At 51.1% G+C, this 18788-nt stretch overlaps 1 protein-coding gene across 1 annotated transcript in view; it reads right to left on the minus strand.

The window, feature by feature from the left end:
* The window catches only part of KIRREL3 (kirre like nephrin family adhesion molecule 3), a 111749-nt gene extending 99109 nt beyond the window's left edge, over positions 1-12640 (minus strand). Inside the window, exon 1 of the mRNA XM_062198461.1 lies at positions 12607-12640. Within this exon, the coding sequence (XP_062054445.1) occupies positions 12607-12640 (34 nt within the window). The remainder of the gene's footprint in view (positions 1-12606) is intronic.
* Between the last annotated feature and the right edge of the window lie 6148 nt (positions 12641-18788).

Genomic DNA, 18788 nt, shown 5'->3' on the forward strand with positions numbered 1-18788 from the left:
ACGTGCAACATTGCCTTACGCAATCTAATAAATTACTTGGTAGCCGGCTGCCAGCTCAGACTAAGCCCAATATTGCCTGCAGTAATTATTTGGATCAAATGCAGTTTATCTGCTTCATATTTGTGCTTCTGTGCTCAGTGGTAACTTATAAATGTCATTGTGGTGTTTATTTGTTATAATGAAACTTAATGGCATTGGAAGCCAGGGGCAGAGCTGGTGGGGCGGCAGGTTTAAAACAATCTCTTCATCTCTGGAGAAGGAAGGAGCCAAGATAACAGGAAGCTGCCCTATGGGAAGGAGAGCTGCAGAGATGGACTTGTCTCCGTGCTGCGTGGTGGACTGGAGCGCCGAGCCGGCACCGAGCGGAGCACGCCTGCCTCCGGGGATACCCATCAGGAGCGGGAAGACATAGCTGTGGTTAACCTGGTACTGCCCTGTCTGTCCCTGCTCTGTCTTCTAAGGGCCTTTTAGGGGGCGAGAGGGGTTTGTTTTTCATGCCTCCTGGTGGCTGGCCCACGCTGATGAACGGGAACAGAAATCAGAACCCCACGGGGACTGTGTCTTGAGAGGAGAGAGTAGGGGATGGAAACAGGGGCATGGAGTCTTCGAGGAACAAAAGGGGCTGGCAGGGCTTTCTCTCTGAGTTAAGAGAGGATGCTGGCTGGTGGCAAACACAGAGCATGTGCAGAACACAGAGAGCCGGCAGGGGTTAGGGGGTGAGGTGTCCCCTGGTTCTGCAGGAGTATCAGGGACGGGGAGGGCCACTGATTGGAGAACTCAGGGTGCTGGCTTCCTACAGCCCCAGGCTCTGCCATTTGGTAGCGATACAGCTTTGGGCAAATTCTCTCTGCTCTCAGGATGGTGGTGATGATTAATGAAGTGATGCGCATGAAGTGCTGAACATGGTGTTTGGCACACAGAGGATGAGAAATACGTGGCCATGGCAGGGACTGGCACATAGTAGATGTTCAATAAACATCTGTTGAGTGAATAATGGAATAATAACCCTTCTCACTTGTGCACATTACAAAGTCCTCTTGCAAACAGCTGGGCCTGGACCTAGACCTCATGACTGTGCAGGGTTGATCTTAGCCTCATTTCACAACGGGGAACGGAGGCCCAGCATGGCTATAATAACACGCCCCAGGCTACCTCGCTGGCACGCAGAGTGGACGTTAGTTCTTCTGCCTCCCAGGGCGGAGTGCCCTGCACCAGTGCACACTGGACAGCCCCTTACCTGAGCTGGGAAGCTGAGCTCCTCCCCCTTGGCCAGCTCTTCCAGCTGCCCGGGGACCAGGCACAGAGCCTGTGCTGACCTCCCTAGCACACCTGGAGGCAGAGGCAAGCAGGGCTCTCTCTATCCATTTCATCTTAATATCACATTTAGCGTTGGCTCATGAAACATTCATTTTCTCCCCTCAGCGACGTGCTCATACAAGGCTCCTAACATCATACATATGGATGAAGATTATTAGTCATTGTTATCGCTCCCACCGGCCGCCCCCCTCCCCAACACACATCCTGTTTTGATCTCAGCACAAATGGGACTGAATTGGGGGTATTAACCTGGAACTCTAATGACAATGCCTTGTATTTTATGGTACTTTGTATTTTTTTTCAAAGCTCCCGCACAACCATTATGCATATTTTATCCTTACAACAAAGGCACACGAGGAAGAGGACTACTGAGTATACCCATTTTGCAGATGAGAAAATAGATCAAGAGGGATCCAGGTCAAGGTCACATACCTAATCAGGAGCAGGACTGATTTTTGCAAACTTATTTATTTGTTTGCTTTGATTCCTAATGAAATGTTCTCTGGGAAATGGAGGGTGTTTGCTCCATTCGAATAAGTCACACCAGCGTTGTGATGAGTTATATGAGTCACACCAGTGCTGTTACATGAGGGGAAAGCAAGACACTCATGGGAAATGCTATGAAAAGGTGAGCTTATTCTGGTGAGAACCATTTTGCAATTCATGCATACAAAGAGTCTCCAAAAATGTCATGGGAAAAGCATATGATGAAAAAACTATGAATTTCATAGTTTTTTTTTCACCAAAATAAACTCATCTTTCAATTTTTTTTTCCATAAACTTTTTGAGGTGTCCTCCTATTTGGATAGTACCTCCCAGTTTATGAAGAGTGTTCATTTATGTTCCTTTATTGGTTGCCACAAGGCAAGTGAGGTTTATTCTTTAAATTTGTAAAAATAGGGGCTGGCGCCATGGCTCACTTGGTTAATCCTCCGCCTGCCGCGCTGGCATCCCATATGGGCACTGGGTTCTAGTCCTGGTTGCTCCTCTTCTATTCCAGCTCTCTGCTGTGTCCCAGGAGTGCAGTGAAGGATGACCCAGGTGCTTGGGACCCTGCACCCACATGGGAGACCAGGAGGAAGCACCTGGCTCCTGGCTTCGGATTGGCACAGCGCCAGCCGTACCAGCCATTTGGGGGAGTGAACCAACGAAAGGAAGACCTTTCTCTCTGTCTCTCTCTCTCTCACTGTCTATAACTCTACCTGTCAAATAAATAAATAAATAAATTTAAAAACTTGTAAAAATATACTTATTAGAGACAGGATGCCAGAGAGAGAGAGAGAAAGAGAGAGAGAGAGAGAGAGAGAGAGAGAGAGAGAGAGAGATCCTATCTGCTTGTGCATTGTCCAAATACCTGTAACAGCTGGGATTGTGTAGAGGTCAGAGCTGGGAGCCTGGAACTTTCCAGGTCTCCCTTAGGAGTGGGAGGAACCCAAGCACCACTGTCTCCCCGAGTCCGCTTTGCCAGGAAGCTGCAGCCAGGTATTGAACCCAGGTACTCTGCTGTGGGCTGTGGGCATTTGAACCACTTGGTTAAACACCTGCTCCCAACCCTTGTTTAAAGACAAAGCTCACACAACTAGTTAGTGACAGATTTGGACCTTAAGCCATGACTCCCCAAAGTGGATTCCAAGGAACACTACCAGTGACACATGCTACGGGAGAAACCTTTCCTGGCCCAGTGAGCTGGGAAGCTCTGTGACTTGGCTCCCCTTCCGGTGGTTCACCTCGTCAGGGACCTCACTGAAGTCTCCGAGAGACACTTGTTTAATTAGGTCTCACCTAGCTTCTCGCCGCCTTAGTTAACAGTGGAGGCTGTATTTCACGGAAAACCCATTAACACGCCACAGAAATGCTGCTCAGGGGAACTGTGCCGGCGGCACCCCTCCTCCCTGGTGTTCTCTGAGGCTGGGCTGGGAGGGGAGGGGGCAGGGGATGAGGACGGAGCAGAGGGCACCTTCTGGGGACCCTCAGAGCCAAAGCAGCCTCTCACGGGGGCGCCTCCTTTCCTTCCTGCGACTCTGGGCAGTGCAGTGCAGGTCATGCACTCCCTCTTGGGCAAAGTCACCCAGGCCGTAGCTGGCAGATCAGAAGGGACCTTGATGGCTGTGTGTGTGGGTCTGTGGTCAGTGCACAGTGGGGAGATCTGGCCCTCGGCCATGGGGAGAGGTAGACAAGTACACAGCATGGGTGCTCAGTCACTCCTGCCCCTGGTGGTGGTGCGAGAGTCTCCCACCCTCATGCCTACTGCAAGGCTCCGTGGGGCAGTGTGGCAGGAAAAGGACCAGGGTGTGGTCCTTGACTGCGTCAGAGTTGTCTGCCTGTGACTCATTCTCTGAGCTCAGTTTCTCCATCCTCAGAACAGGAATAACGTGTGCCAAGTGCCTCTGCGGGTGACCCTTGTCCGCCTTAATTTCTCCACGTCCCCCACTGCCACTGTAGTCACAAAACAGGGCCTTCCCCCACTCTGTGCCCCAAGAGCACGCCACCTGAGCCTCTCTTCAGCCCTCCATCACTCTTCTGCTGCTTTATTAAACGACTATTTCTGGTTCCCCGGGGGACCCAAAGTTCTCCCACGGCTGCCTCAGTCACTGTCAGGGCCACCAGCATCCCGCAGCCCTGACCCTGCAGAGCCCACAGGCCAGCGTCCAGTCTCAGCCCTTCTCCCCAGGGCTTGCTCTTTGACCGCTGAAGCCACTCTGTGCTCTCAGAGCCGGGACTTCACAGACCGCACCCCAGCAGCCGCCCACGCAATGCTCACAGGGGCGGGTGAGTAAGCGGCCCACATTGTGCAGCGCTCTTCGGAGTCTCCCACGGAGCTGAGGGTGCGGCTGCCCCCAGAGGAGGCAGGCTCCGTGGGGCTCCCCCTGCTGGCGAATCCTTTCTCCACGTCGCTTCCCTCCTCTCCTGCGCACCCTCTACACCTCCCAGGTGAGTGGCTACCCTCAAGTCCTTGCTTAAGGCCTGCTTCTGGGGGGAGCCAGGGTAAGAGAAGGGAGACCTCCGGGTGTCATTCAGCCTCTGCACCCCACCGCACCAGCACAGAGTAGGTGCCTGAGACAGAAAGGAGCCGAAGAGCAGACACAGAGCGCTCGCAACCAGCGTAGTGACCTCGGCAGGCAGGCAGGGGGCGGCGAGGGTGCCCGCGCCCCTCCGCGTGGGAGGGACCCACAGCGCACTCTGTCCTCTGTACCTGCCGCGCCTCGCTCCTGGTCAAACGCTGACAGGTGCAGAGAAGCCGTGACCCAGCGTGCGTTCCTCTGGAGAGGAGAACGGCTCGTGTAGTGTTCCGGGTTCCCTTCATGCATAATGGGCGAGAAGTGCTGCTCTTCAGTGCTAAGAACGGTGGTTATTCCTCGTGCATTTGACTTGGAGGTGGGGGCTGTTACACGGCTCTGTTTATCCCACATTCGGTGTGCAGTTACTGAAACTGTCACCATGTCCTATATTCCATAGGCCATTATGTGTATTTCAGACCATTATATAAATGGACTTGATTTGGTACTTCTGAATGTCATTAAACTCCTCCCCTACCAGTAACAACACCGTTGCCATGGAAACAAACACATTTCAGGAGGGAAGGCACAGGGGACAAGCAGATGGCGCAGGGGAAACACGGCGCCCGGTGACTGCTTCCAGAGCACCGGGCCTGGCGCCGTGACACGGCCTCTCCGTGCAGGTGCGGCGAGCTCCTTCAGGTGCTTATTGGCTATCCTTTGATGAAAGCCCTGGATAATTCATCTCAGCCTGAACCTGCTCATTCCAGCACACAGCTCTAAAACCGCAAGGCAGGCCATTAAGCACCCTCATTTGTTCCCCATCTTCCGCGCCCCGCTTCAGGCCCTGGGGAGAGGGCTGGAGGGAGGTCTCGGCACTAAGGCTTTGGGGCTGAGAATGGAAGGATGGAGAAACAGAGGAGAGATGGGGCCTCCTCAGGACACAGCTGGATACTGCCAGTGGCTGCTTCCCAAGTCACTCTGTCCCCTTGCCATCCTGCACTCAGAATGTGGAGACTCTGGTCTCTGGGGGTTGAAGTGGCTTTGTGTGAGGAGCAGAACAAACGGGGAACTGCCATGGCCTTGGCAGACAGTGTGCTTCCTGTCTTTGAGGAGTTCAAGATCAGATCACTCTCTGGGCCCCGCTCAGCAGCACTGCCTCCAGGAAGCCATCCTGGATGGAGCTCATCTGGGCTGCAGCTTGGTCTGAGTTCCGGTCTCTGTTCCTGTGGCTCCTTTACTTCCCTGCTTACGGTAGCCATGACACTATTGTAATCGCTTATGTGTCTGATGTCCTTGGGGGTGAGCCCTGTGTCCTTACACACTACGGGTAGGGAGTAGGCACAGGACACACAGCTGGTGAGTAAGTGGGTACCCAACTCTGCAGCATGCCACCGAGTCTTCACGTGCCTGGGGACTGGCTGCTGAACATCAGAAGGGAGGGTTCACTGGGCAGCCTGGAGGCCTTCCGGGCTCCAGAATCCTTAGTGATAGGGTTCAAAGCCTGCCTTATGACACCTGGGATTTGAATCAAGGTTTCTCCAACTCCCAAGCCACAGTACTTGACCACTAAGCATCCTAGACAAAGCGCATGAAAGAAAAACTCCAACCAAATCAACCACAAGAGCAACAGGTGTGGAACACCCGCATCTGATCTCTGAGTGAAGGGCAGTGTTGCTGAGGGTGGAGACCACGTCCGTGCCCCCAGTGCTGGGCTCCTGGGAGGGGACGACTTACTGTGTGTGCTTGTCCATGCCCATATCCCAAGGGTCTGCCTCCTTGTCTTTTCTCTAGGGCTCCTTGCCACTTTCAAAACACGGTCCCATGCCCACTTGAGGAAGGCAGATTTCCCTGACGGACCCACTCGATGGTGTGCACTTCAAGGACTTAGCACAATGGAGTAGAAATAGAAGTAGACTCAGGGTCAGATGCATGTGCCCAAGACCTGGCTGTAATGCCCAGTTGACTGTGTCACTCTGGCTAGTCACTTCCCCTCCCTGGGTCTCAGTTCTCTGCTCTATGGGGAATTGGTAATGTTTCTACTAAGAGTCTGTGACCTGCAAGTCCCTGGTCCTAGCATCTTGGAGCCACTGATCGGGGCCCAGAAGTCACTGACCTCACTCTTCTGTAATGTTCACTCAGTCACTGTGGTAGGCTGCTGGGGTGTCACAGAGACCAGAGTCTACTGACTGGCAGGGGAGAACAGGATTGGTTGAACAACTGCACTAGGAACATCTGTGCATGGACTGAGCTAATGGCTCTGAAGGGAAGAGCCTTGGTCCTGCAGAGCTTAGAACATAGGAACTTGGCCTTGACCAGGGAGGCCTGGGTCAGTGGAGGGTTCACTGGGGAAGGTGCAGAGCTGAGACTTGAGGGTGAGTGGGATGGTGGTGGCTGCCTGGATGGTTGGGGGTAGGAGGTGGTGAATGGCCAGCAGCCCCCACAGATGAACCAGGGCAGACCAAAGCCCTGTGGCAGAGGGGAGCTTGCCTTGCCTGAGGGGCAGGGAGAAGACCCTGGAGACTGGAGTACAGAGTGCTGAGGGCCAAGAGGTCAAAGAAGTAGGTAGGGAGCAGATCACATGGACTCTCGTAAAACGTGCTAAGGATTTCCATATTTTTCCTTACAAGTGGTAGAAAGCCATTGGAATATTTTCTACAAGAATGCAGCATGATCAAGTTTGCATGTTGGAACGTGGCCCTGGCTAGAATGTGGAAAACGAGCTGCAGTGGGGGTGGACAGGCCAGGCAGGAGAGCCCTGCTGTGGTGCCAGTGAGAGAGCCTGAGGACAGGCACAAGGATGCCGGCTGTGAAATGAAAGGAGGGACCCATTTCCAGGACTTGGTGAGGATGGGAATTGGATGTGGAAAGGGACCCGGTGGGGTCTTCAGCCTGAATGGTGGCTGGAGGGATGAGCCTAGGGAAAAAACCTCGAGAATCTTCTATCTGTTCATGGCAGGAGAATGGAAATAGCGGGTCTCTTGTTCCAAGACGCAGAGTGAATTAAATAACAATCATAAAGTGCCCTGGAAGTCTGAGTCTTGCCATAAATAATAAAGAGGGACGTTATACAAATAACCAGTTTTGCAGCCCCAGTGGAAGAAAACACATCAGTAAGAAAAATGAAACAAGAAAAAAACACACCCCAAAGCCCCAGCTAACAAAATGACAGTATTAGCCAGCATCCCGGGGGCCCGGCAGGCGGTGGAGGAATGGTCTCTGGAAACTGACTGTGGACCCTTAGCATGACCCAGGCTGCAGCTGCGGCAGCCAGGGTGAGGCGCTGTCCACCTTGGTGAGGCCGCCCCTTCTCAGGTTGAGTCCCTGGGCCACTCTACATCTGCTTGCCCTCTGCTCTGGAAAACGTGCAGCTCAGCCTGACTGCCTCACTACCCAGTGTGCAGGTGGCATGGGCCTGAGCACTCCCTTTGCAGACACACAGGAGAAAGAGCATGGATTTGCCTTCCGAGGCTGCCAGGCAAGGTCAGTCAACCTCCTGGTCCTGGTTCCTTGGGTGACCAAGGCAAAATTATGGGTGGGTGGTGAGAATCAGGGATGGGTGGGGTGTTGGGAGCTGAAAGATTTTTGTGTCATCACACACCAGAGACTTCCAGGTGACCTTAGCCAACATTGTTTGGTGACTTGTCCAAGATCGCACAGGTGGGTCCTGGCCACACACACCCTGACTGTGGGCCCCTCTCTCTCTGGGATAGGGGATAGGTGGAAAACAGTAGAAGTCTCAGACTAATTTTTCCCATGAGGGGTTGGGTGCAGAAAGAACAGGCTCCCACGCCATCACAAAGAACTTTAGAGCTGCTTCAGATGCCACTCCCCAGCCTCCCAAGGCTCTGTCTCTGCTGAGAGGCTAAGGGGTGAGGATGTGTGCTGTGGTAGAGGAACATTGGCCCTCAGGACCTGGACAAGCATGAACTGTGGGCTGTGCAAGAGCCTGCTAGGGAGCTGGCTCTCCATGGATCTGGCTTTCTCCTTCCTGGGTGCTCCAGCTCCTCCTAAGAGGTCTCCAGGGAGCAGACGCCACCATTGCCAATCACAAGCATTTCATCCCGGGAAGATGAAAGAGACAGTGCTAGGAGGCATTTCTGCTCTCCCTTCACTGAACTGAGGGAAGCAGCCAGTCACCGCGGCTCTGCAGGTGCAGGAAATCTGCTCAGCCCAGCCTGTAGCCGTGAGCACACCCTTTGTGAGGAGGGAGAGCTGCCCGTGGAGGCACGCCTGGACCTTGAGGGACTGGCCGGACAGGGAGGCCAACACTTCCTGGCTTCTTCCTTCTCTTCCTTCAGCATCCTTTTCTTCATTTCTCCTCCTCCAGAGCCCTATGACCTAACAGATTTTCCTGGTTCCAGGGGAGTTGCCTTCCCTGGCTCCAGGCTTTTTTTTTTTTTCTTCTTCTGATTTTCTCCCTGAATCTCTCCTGTGCTCTGCCCTCTCCGTGCCTCTGCCACTTTCTCTGAAAAACCAGATGGTGGCATTGGTTTAAGAGCTTCCCTTCTCTTTCTGGTCTCAGCCCTTCTGTCAGAATTCCAAGAGTCCTGGGTGTCCAGAGACCAGGGCTGTGGCCCTCACTCTTCCACTTCCTGCTGGCCAAGTCACTCGATGCTCCCAGCCCTGTTGAGTTAGTGGGCTGTGCTGTAATCTCACAGCTTTCTGAGGGGCAGGCTGAGTCGCTCACCTGATACTCAGTGACAGATTTTGATTAAGCCTAGGAATAGGATCAGCTCGGGCAAGCAATGAAAACGGTCACTGGAGAGAGCTGGAAAACAGCAAGGGGTGTGTGTGCAGGTGTGTGTGCAGGTGTGTGGGTGCACATGCACTACAGTGTGGGGAGAGGGAGTGGTGAGAGCAGATCCGATGGCAAGTGCTTGCCCAGAGATGCCTCCAGAACATTCCAGACAGTTGACTGGGTGAGGAAGGGGAGCCAATGTGCAAGGAGGGAGACCACTCCTGGAGAAGGCCTCCTTGCCTCCCAACCCTCCTGCTGTGCTCGTCTGCCTGGGCCCGGGCTCTCCAGGAAGACGCTATGTGATGGCAAGGAGGGCAAGCTGGGGGGTTCAGCACTAGGGAGCACTTAGGGGACAGATGAGGGAGACACTCTCCATGGAACCCTCTATATCCACCTGCTCTGCCTGAGGAGTCCCCTCCCTGTAGGTATCATTCTTCTGTTGTCATTCAAATTAACCACTTAAACAAAAATGGGGTGACCAGTGCATACGTGCAAGACCCCGGGGCTAAGGCCATGGGGGCATAGGAGAGGAGGAAAGGAGCAGGGTCTTAGTCTTCCCATGAGAGACCCACAGTACACAAGCTGTCCTCAAATTGCAGACTGGCTGCCACGGTGGAGCCTATGTTGGAGGGGTTGGGGGGAGGGAGGGGAAAGAGAGGCATCTGGTTTACTCAACTTGCTAAGGTGGGTCCTCTCCGTGGAGGGATCTTTGCACTGAGATAGGCCTGTGTGTTTTTATTACGAGATCCTTGAGGGTAGGGACTGTGTCTTATTGCCTTTGATACCTCCAGTGCTTAGAACAATGCCTGGCACTGAAAAGTTGGTAAGATTTTTATGGCATTTAATGGATGTTTGATGAATAAATACATGATTCCCTCACAGCGCTCCCTTAAAGCACCATGTATTTAATCACATGCAGACAATTATGCCAGACTAATCTGATATTCTTATGCCTGGGCTGCCTTTATTCCCTCCTTTGCCTTCATTGATTCTTTCTCTTATCTCTGTTTGATGCCTTAGATGTGTTGAGTCCAAACAAGAAGGAATACACACACACTCTCTCTCTCAGCACATTACCAACCACCTCCATTCCTGCAAATGCGGCAGATTCCATCTGAGAAGCTATTAAGACTCCCAAACAGAGCAAACCTCTCACTGACTAGCACAGGCCTCCTCAAATGATCTTTGAATAGCATTTTCTTTTTATTGCTTTGTGTAGTTTAACAGCACAAATCGCGATTACTCTAACTTATGATAAACCCCAGATCTATAAAGTGACTGTTCATTCATTATTTTCCTCCTGCTCCTTTTCAAGCTGTTCATTTTTTTTGGAATGTAGTGAGCAAAAGGGGAGATGGAATGAAGGGAGAAGAAAATAGAAAGATACCACATTATCAGGGAAAAAAGTGAAATAGGAACCACTTCCCCCCAGGTGACAGACAGCCTACTGGATACTGTTAAACAGAGCAAATATACTTTCATATACCACAAGTAGATCTTTTATACTTATTCTAAATTGGAAATACTATGATCACTGCCTTATCGTTAATGGAAGTAGTTAACTCTTCCAATATCTCACCGATTCCAGCAAATGGGAAAATAATTATTTTTTCTTTACTATTTTCCCAATTGTTCAAGGTGTTCTGTGTAGCACTGTCATAAATTTTTGCTTCATGATCAATGTCATGGCTGCTATTCTGGTTCAATTATTAATATGTGGGGACTTATAATTATCTTTCTTGAGTATTGGTATGAGATAATTATAAAGCATAAAACAGCTACCATACTTGCTAGGGCATTTTCTTATTTGCAGATGTGTTGGGAGTTAGGGAGGCTGAGCTTTAGAAAGGGGTAAAAATGTGTAATATAACATTTGGGTGACAAGGCTGGTTGCAGCAGAAGTGGAGGATCCTCCCACTTCAGGTCCCTCCCACCCCTTCACACCCAACCTGTAGCCAAAGTTGACCTACTCAAGAATCTCCTTCTGCCCCACTGTCCCACCCTGCCCCTCTCATATCTCCACATTCTTAGTGGAGACTTGCAACTCATTGCAAATGTTGGGTCACTCCTTTGCCACCTGTTGTTTCCTCGGTCATCTGGAAGCTGGGGCAGACACCCAGAGCATAGGCAAATGCAACTCAGCTCCTAACTTTGGGGCTTCCCCATTCCCTATGAACTTCATTTCAACTTCTCTAATGAGCAGCGCCAGCAAGAGAATGCATCTATTCAGAACCACGGACAGAGGCACACTGTCCGCTCCCATAGGCAGGGTTTACTGCCTAGCATTGTGGTCTAGATAGCGGTATTGGGAGAGAGGGAGTAGCTGAGAGAGAGGAAAGTGAGTGAAAGAGAGAAAATGCAGCCCCCACCCCAGCTGTATCCAGGGAGCTCCTACAAGAGGGAAGTGGGTTCTTGTTGCTTCTGCCTTCTCACACAAACAAAGCAAAAATGGGGGAGTCTCACTTCCTGTGAGTCTTGTCACACTGTCACTGTGCTGGGTGCTGGCAACAGACCCATAACTGCAAGGGCTCAGGTCTGGGGCACACGTGGAGGTTTGAGGGTTGTAGGCTGGGTCAGAAGGAGAAGCAGCTGACAAGCAGGGGAAGAGGGCACTGGGACTATGCTATGGCCTAACTCTGGGGACAGAGGTTCTTGGGGTGAGCTGCCTCCTCCTAGCCTGGAGTGGGAATGGGGCTACAGGGTCTCTGGGCCTTGGGAAAGGAGGAGTCAGCTCATGGCAAGCTGGGCTGGTGGGGAGCCAAGGCATCATTTGTCTGACTTTAATGAATAAATGGCACCCCCAGCCATTGTTTATCTACTTTTGAATCCTGACAAACAGTCTGTGGCATCTGATGGAGAGGGTTATTAGTTGCACAGAGACAGATGGCCAGGGATGGAGAGGATTGGTTCTTTATTACAGCAGGCCTGTAAGTGACAGCACGCCTCTCACATGCCAGCCTCCACAGCAATGCCAAGACCTCCCAACCAAGCCTCCTGTGACCCACGTAAGCCTCAGTGGAAAGACCCAGTGCAAAAGGAAGGCAGAAACCCTCATCACTGACAGGGAGAGGCAGGGGTGCTGGAGCTGCTGGGGCAGATTTCCCAGCATAAGTTCTTTGGTAATAAAAACACTGCCATATTCTTTAGTGCCCTGTAATGTGTTATGTATTCTCTAGGCATTCAAGAAAAGCGGATGATAGACGAGAAAGGCACACAAGGCTGGATTAGAAAAGATGAAAGGAATAGATTTAATTGCCCTGGGAGGTGGGTGGGGAACAAAAAATAGGGAAGAGTTAAGAAGAGAATTAGGGGACACGGAGGGAGGAAGGAAGGTAGTATAAGGAGAAAATCAGCGTGCTGTATCCCAGGCATTAGCTACTCCTCCCCATGCTGCTGCATTGAGAACTTCATGGAATTCAAGCTGATCTGCTCAGGTGTCCTTTTTGAGGTGTCCCAGGCTCTCCTTCCTGGTTCCTCCATACCATGGTCATAGGGCATCCTCTCCTCCCTCTATACTGCCCCTGAGATCATGGGAAGGGGGTTCTCACTGACCTTCATTCATTCTCCGAAACTTGTCCTTGGCCATGTAGCCCAGCACCAGACAGCATCCTCTCCTCTGGAGGCCCAGCTCTGGAAAAAAGCACAGGTGAGTGAGTTGGGAGTGGTTCAGGTGTTAGGGGAGGCCCCTCTGCAGGGCCTTGAGGAGCTCGTTGCTCTTATAAACAAGGCTTCTTGCCTATACAAACATTTGCATAGCACTTACTACCATCCAGGCATACTTTTAAGCCATTAGTTCTTGTTTGACTCTCACCACAACTCTGTGAAGTAGGTGCTATTGTCTCCATTTTATGTGATTCCTGTTTTTAGATGCAGTAAGTGACCTTAGATGAAAGAACTAGCAGGTGATGGGAACAGAATTTTGAACTTATGCAGTCCATGCTCATCATAGCCATTATTTTATTAATTTATTTCAAAATTTTTTTTTATTAACTTGAAAGGCAGAGTGACAGAGAGAGAGCGAGAGCGAGAGCAAGAGAGAGAGAGAGAGAGAAACGAGTGAGCTTCCATCCTCTGGTTCATTCTCCAAATGGCTGCAACGGCCAGGTCTGGGTCAGGATCAAGCCAGGAGCCTGGAACTCCATCTGGGTCTCCCACATGGGTAGCGGGGGCCCAAGCACTTGGGCCATCTTCCTCTGCTTTCCCAGGTACATTAGCAGGGAGCTGGATCAGAAATGGAGCAACTGAGTCTTGAATTGGTGGTCATATGGGATGCCGGCACCACAGGTGGTAGCCTAACCCACCATGCCACAGCACAGACCCCTATTACCATTACTTTCTATCCCAGACTTGGAGACCACGCCTAGACCCCCAGAGATGTGGCCAGGCCTGCCAGACAAGAGGCAGATTCTAACCAGGCATGTCCAGGATGGAACAAGCTAACTGAATACAACGGGTGATTTCACAAGGAGGAGAGAGCGATTGGGTGAGTTTGGAGGAAGATTCAGGGATTCAAGTATGGGCAGAAGGACTCTCTGCCATTGGTGAGGGTTAGTTTCAGGGGCTGGGAGCTCCTGTGCATTGAGGTGCAATCCAGCACCATTATCCAGCACTTAGGAGCTAGAAAGACTTGGAGTTTAGGGTTGGGACAGCTGAGACACACAAGACTCCACAGAGCTCCAACCTTACTGGAAACAAGATCAAATGATGAGTCTGGGTAGCAAACGCAAGATTCAATCTATTTTTTTTTTTTTGCATAGTATTTTGTGAATTGGTGTCCACTGTTGTGAGCATTGGATTAGAGTGTATTGGCCTCACAGGAAGGGAAGCTTTTCTCTGTGGTATTTGTCCTTTCATCCTGATTTGTCTTAAACATTTTGTGGGTTCTGAAGTGTTTCCATGCTCAGTTTCTCTCTGGATCCCCACAACATCATGAGATGGGCAGGCGAGCCACCTTGTCCCATTACACAGAGGGGAAAGACAAGGTGCAGTGAGATTAAACGCTCCCCCTGATTACTACACACTCTCTATGCCACCTCTTTGCTTGGAAGTCATACACGAGGGTCAGCTGCCATAAAGAAGGAACAACAGGTGAGGGCAGTCCCTCCCAGCTCTGCCAGGACAGAGAAGGAAGGTGTGTCCCTGAGCCCCAGCCGGTCAGTGCCTGCACTGGACAGGAGGCCGGCAGTGTGAGTTTGTTTCTCCTCCTCCTCTCCAGCCACCTTCTGCTGCCCATGTCCACCTTTCCAGGGGAGCAGGATGAAAGGGAGTGGGGAGGGGGCCCATGAGATACAGATAAGTCAAGCTTGGGTGCTCGGGCCCTGGAGAAAAACAAAGCATGGCGGGCGGTGGCAGAGTGCCACGGCCTGGGGAGGTCGCCCGCTTTGATCTCCCGCTTCTGTAAAGGGGTTTATTGCCTATCAGTAAAGAGCAGAGAGGCAGATCTGAGGGCGCGTTTCCAAAGGCACTCACTTCTCTCCCTTCCCCTCCACACTGGCTCGCGTGCCAAGCCGCCCTCACTTCAAACAGCCTCACATCTCAGGCGCCCAAATTGATGATGTTAAGTTCCCCCATCCAAGGCCTTGGCCCTTTCTTTGGGGGCTCCTGCTCTGTCGAGGGCTTCGTGGATCAAAGCCCCTTTGATGTTTACTTACTGTATTTGTGGATTCTTTCTAACAAGCACCTTCAAGAGACAGGAATACGGCATGCCAGGAGGGGACCAGCGGAAGTACAAGCCGTGAGGAGGCGCTGAGCTCCAGCCAACAATAGTGTCTTGCTGCAGGTGTGCTGAAACCTCAGTGCGCAGAGTTAACCAGCCCATGCGAATTGCACGCGTATTGTTCATCATCAGAGCCATACAATGGCTGAGGGTTCCTATTGTATTTGCCATCAGCTTCTTACGTCCATCTAAGCAGTGGTGCCTAATGAGAAAGGAAGTCTGGGCTCCTGGATTGAGTCCAGGAGGGAGCCCAGGGGAACAGTACTGGATGGGATCAAGTCCATGTTCTCACTGGTCTGCTGGACAGTTCCCCAAACTCTCAGACAAACGGAAGAGGGAGCAATTCTCCTAAAGATGAGACCATGTGAGCACCCACGGCCGCCACCCCAGCTCCAGCTATCCCAGGTCACATATCACATACCCCCCGGGGTGACTGCCCACAGAGAGGCTGCCCATGCAAACAGTAAGAAAGAGTCTCACTGATCATGTTTGATTTGTGCAAATGAGCAGGAAAAGAAGTTTTTAAAAAGGCTGATTAATAAAAGAAATTGAGGACGAGGCAATTTCTCAAAGTATTTGGCTCATTTAATTTGACACGTGTGGGTTAGTCTTAATTATTTAGGTGGCTGCATTACGAGGCGCTAATAAGCACACTGCAGAAATTTATGAAGTGAGAGGGCTCTGTGACTGAGTCTTTGCTGAAAAGTGGGGAGAAGCCAGCAGGATCTTTACAAAGGATGAGCAGGTTGTATGGGTAGTGAAGTGAGAATTAGCCAGTGGTCCATGGATGAAATTTGGGGTGTTCTTTGGAGCTAAATAAGAGATCATTGGGTGTACAAGATAAAGTAAGCATGCAGGGCTGAGGTGAGGGAGCGGGAGGATCTGGAGACCAGGTAGGAAGGAGGGGAGTTGTTAGAGACATGGACCCCCAGGGAGAACGAGGAGGAAGCAGGAAGGAAGTGCTCTGGCTTGGAGAAACTGCTAAGCTGAGCAGACTGGGCTGTTAGCAGGAGATGACAGAATGTGACAGGGCAAACAGGAATCAACGCTGAGCGGCCACCTTCTTGTTACATGGCACGGAGATGGGTGGTGGGGTCAGATCACAGACGCCCATTTGGGAACAGCAAGGTCATGAACAAGATCTCCCCCAAGAAGGCTCTGCGGCTGCCTTGTTTGGTTTTGTCAGAGTGAGAACCACCCAGACACACTGAAGGCATTCATATAGTACGCGGTAAGATGAACGGGGCTCTGGCTTCACAGGAGAGCTCACAGAAAAAAGTGCAGGGTTTCTTGCAGATGGAGAAGAACAAAGGTTTGGGGACTACTGTATGCCCAGTCAGAAGTTATTGGGACAGGGTGGGTATCTAGGGAGTGGGGATGTTGCAACCCTAGGGAGTTCCAGGCCCAGTGCCTGGTACTTGGCAAGAGCTCTGGGAAATATGGGCTGGTCCCAGGTCAGTTCTCCCCAAACCTGATTAGAACAGACAAGGGGGCCTAGAGGTGGTGCATGGATTCAGGTTGCTGAGGGTGGTTGTAGAGTAGATGAAATTTGTGGGTCACAGGAACAGGAGTCTGGGGAATGCGGTGGGATTTCCCCTTGGGGGGAACCAAAAAGGATGTCTCCATAAAAGGAGCCACTTGCCTTCCATTGCAGAGTGCACAGGCGGGACTCTTGCCCCTTTTTCTCACAGGTAATATGAGGCTGCATTTCACTTTTGTGGGACACTTAGTTTTTCACGATGCTGTTATAGTCCCTATCTCATTTGATGCTCATCATAGCTCTGTAAGGCAGACATTATTTCCTTCTTGTCAGTTTCAGAATGTGGAGTTCAGAGAAGCAAAAGGACACTCTCTGGCTGGTGCTAGCCTCAGGCTAGAAGCCAGGGCTGATTTCTGGCTGAGTTCTTAGGGTAAGGTATGGGATCCCTAGGCTGCAGAGACTGCCAGTCAAGACCCACAGGGAAAAGAACAGGGGCCTGTGGCGTGGGTTAGGACAGTAACAAGTTCAAGTGTATCCTCCTTTCCCCAAATGCTTTTTTTAAAGACTGGTTTTATTTATTTTTGCCTTTTATTTGAAAGGCAGGGTGACAGAGAGGTGGGATTTGGGGAGAGATCTCTTTCCATCTGCTGATTCATTTCCCAAATGACCAAAGCCAGGAGCCCTGTGGTTGGCAGGGGCCCAGGTACTTGGGCCATTGTCTGCTGCCTTCCCAGGTGCATTAGCAATTATCAGGGAGCTGGGTTGGAAGCAGAACAGCTGGGACTCAAACCGATGCTTGGATGTGGGATGCTGGGCTTAACCTGCTGTGCCACAATGTCAGGCCCCTTCCCCAATTCTTATGTTGAAGTCCTAACTCTCAGTACTGCAGAATGTGGCTGTATTTGGAAGTAGGGCTTTGCAGAGATGGTCAGGTTGAAATGAGGGCACCACAGTGGGCCGTAATCCAGTCTGAGGTGTCTTTACAAAAAGGGGAAATTTGGAGGTGGACCCACACTCTGGAGAAGGCCACATAAATGTGACAATAACCACATACAAGCCACAGAGACAGGCCCAGGGCACAGCCTTCCCTCACTGTCCCCAGAGGGAACCAACCCTGCTGATGTCTTGATTTTGGACTCCAGCCTGCAGAGCTGGGAAAGAACCTATTTCTGCTGAGAAACCACCTAGTGTGGGGTACTTTGTGATGACAGCTGTAACCAGCTGCTGATACAAACAGGGAGGGCAGGAGCTGGCCTTCTCCATGGACCTGGTGAATTCTAGTGGCCGGATTCTTAGGAGCCCCAGGTGGAAGAGCTCTGTGTGGGGAGCAGCATCACACAACTGCTCGGCTGATCCTAATTGGCTGGAGAGTGGCCACCAGGGCTGCTAAAATGGGGCCGCGGGGTGGTAGACACACAGAGCTGTGCGGAGGGCTGACTCTGTGTGTGCCTGCCCAAGAGCACTCAGCTGCAGTCCAGGGGGCCCCGAGCATCCCTGTCTCCGCTCCTGGCTCCAGTGCGAGCACCACCTTGGTGAGGATAGCGCTTGCTTCTTGTCCCAGCCTGAAGCTAGTGAGCTCTCAAGTAACTGCCAATGGAGCTGGTGGGAGCGGAGAGGTGTCAGCTTCTACTGCCTCCCTCTTTCTGAGGCTGTCCGGTGCATGTGGATGGCCACTTGTAGGAGGCCTTCCTGTCCTGTTCTCAGCTCACCAGTCACAAGGGTTCAGGGGCCTTTGCCCACCTGAATCTGTTAGACTGAGCAGGTCTCCCAAGCCAATCCAACAAAAGTAGTGTATTACTGGCTGGCCATTTGGTGTGGCCATAGCAAAGATGTGTGGAACAGAGGACCAGGGATGGGCACGGTGCAGGTGCTGGAGCAGCTGAACCTGACCTGGGAGTCGACACAGGAGATTATCCTGTGACAGCCGCCAGTAGCTGCTCTGCCCAGGGGTGCCTCACCAGCTGCAGGGTGCTGAAGTCTCAGGTTTGGAAAGTTCCCACCTTGAGACTGCAAATTTCCTCTTTTCTGCATTGGCTCTGCCTAGTGCTGTTTTCATCATAATTACTCACATACCAGGCAATAATGACACCCATAAATCATGCGAAGATCAGCTTTCTGATCAACTTCACTAGCAAAGGGACTTGAAGAGAGGGGTAGGAAAGGTTTATTAATCCCTACGACTGCCTGCCTTTGGCCCTTTAGGATGAATAATAAATGTTTAATAGCCCAATATTACCTGTTTCATAATTTTTGAATCTCATTGCTTGCTAATGTAAGTTTATTAAGGAACTATAAACTTTACATTGTTGTAAAGACATAATTGCTATTTCATAGCTTATTTAATATGAGTTAATTATATTAGAACTGAGTTTCTCCCCATTCAGATTAAGTATCAATTAGTTGTTTTAAACTATTGATTTGTATTTGGTTAACTATGCTATTACATACCAATTAAATTCTTATAAGAGAAACTTGAAACAGCTGGGGTCTTAAATTAAGGTTTTAAAATGATGAATTATGTAAAAAGCTCATGTTGAG

This window comes from Lepus europaeus, chromosome 7, assembly GCF_033115175.1.
Source record: "Lepus europaeus isolate LE1 chromosome 7, mLepTim1.pri, whole genome shotgun sequence".
NCBI classification, from domain to species: domain Eukaryota; kingdom Metazoa; phylum Chordata; class Mammalia; order Lagomorpha; family Leporidae; genus Lepus; species Lepus europaeus.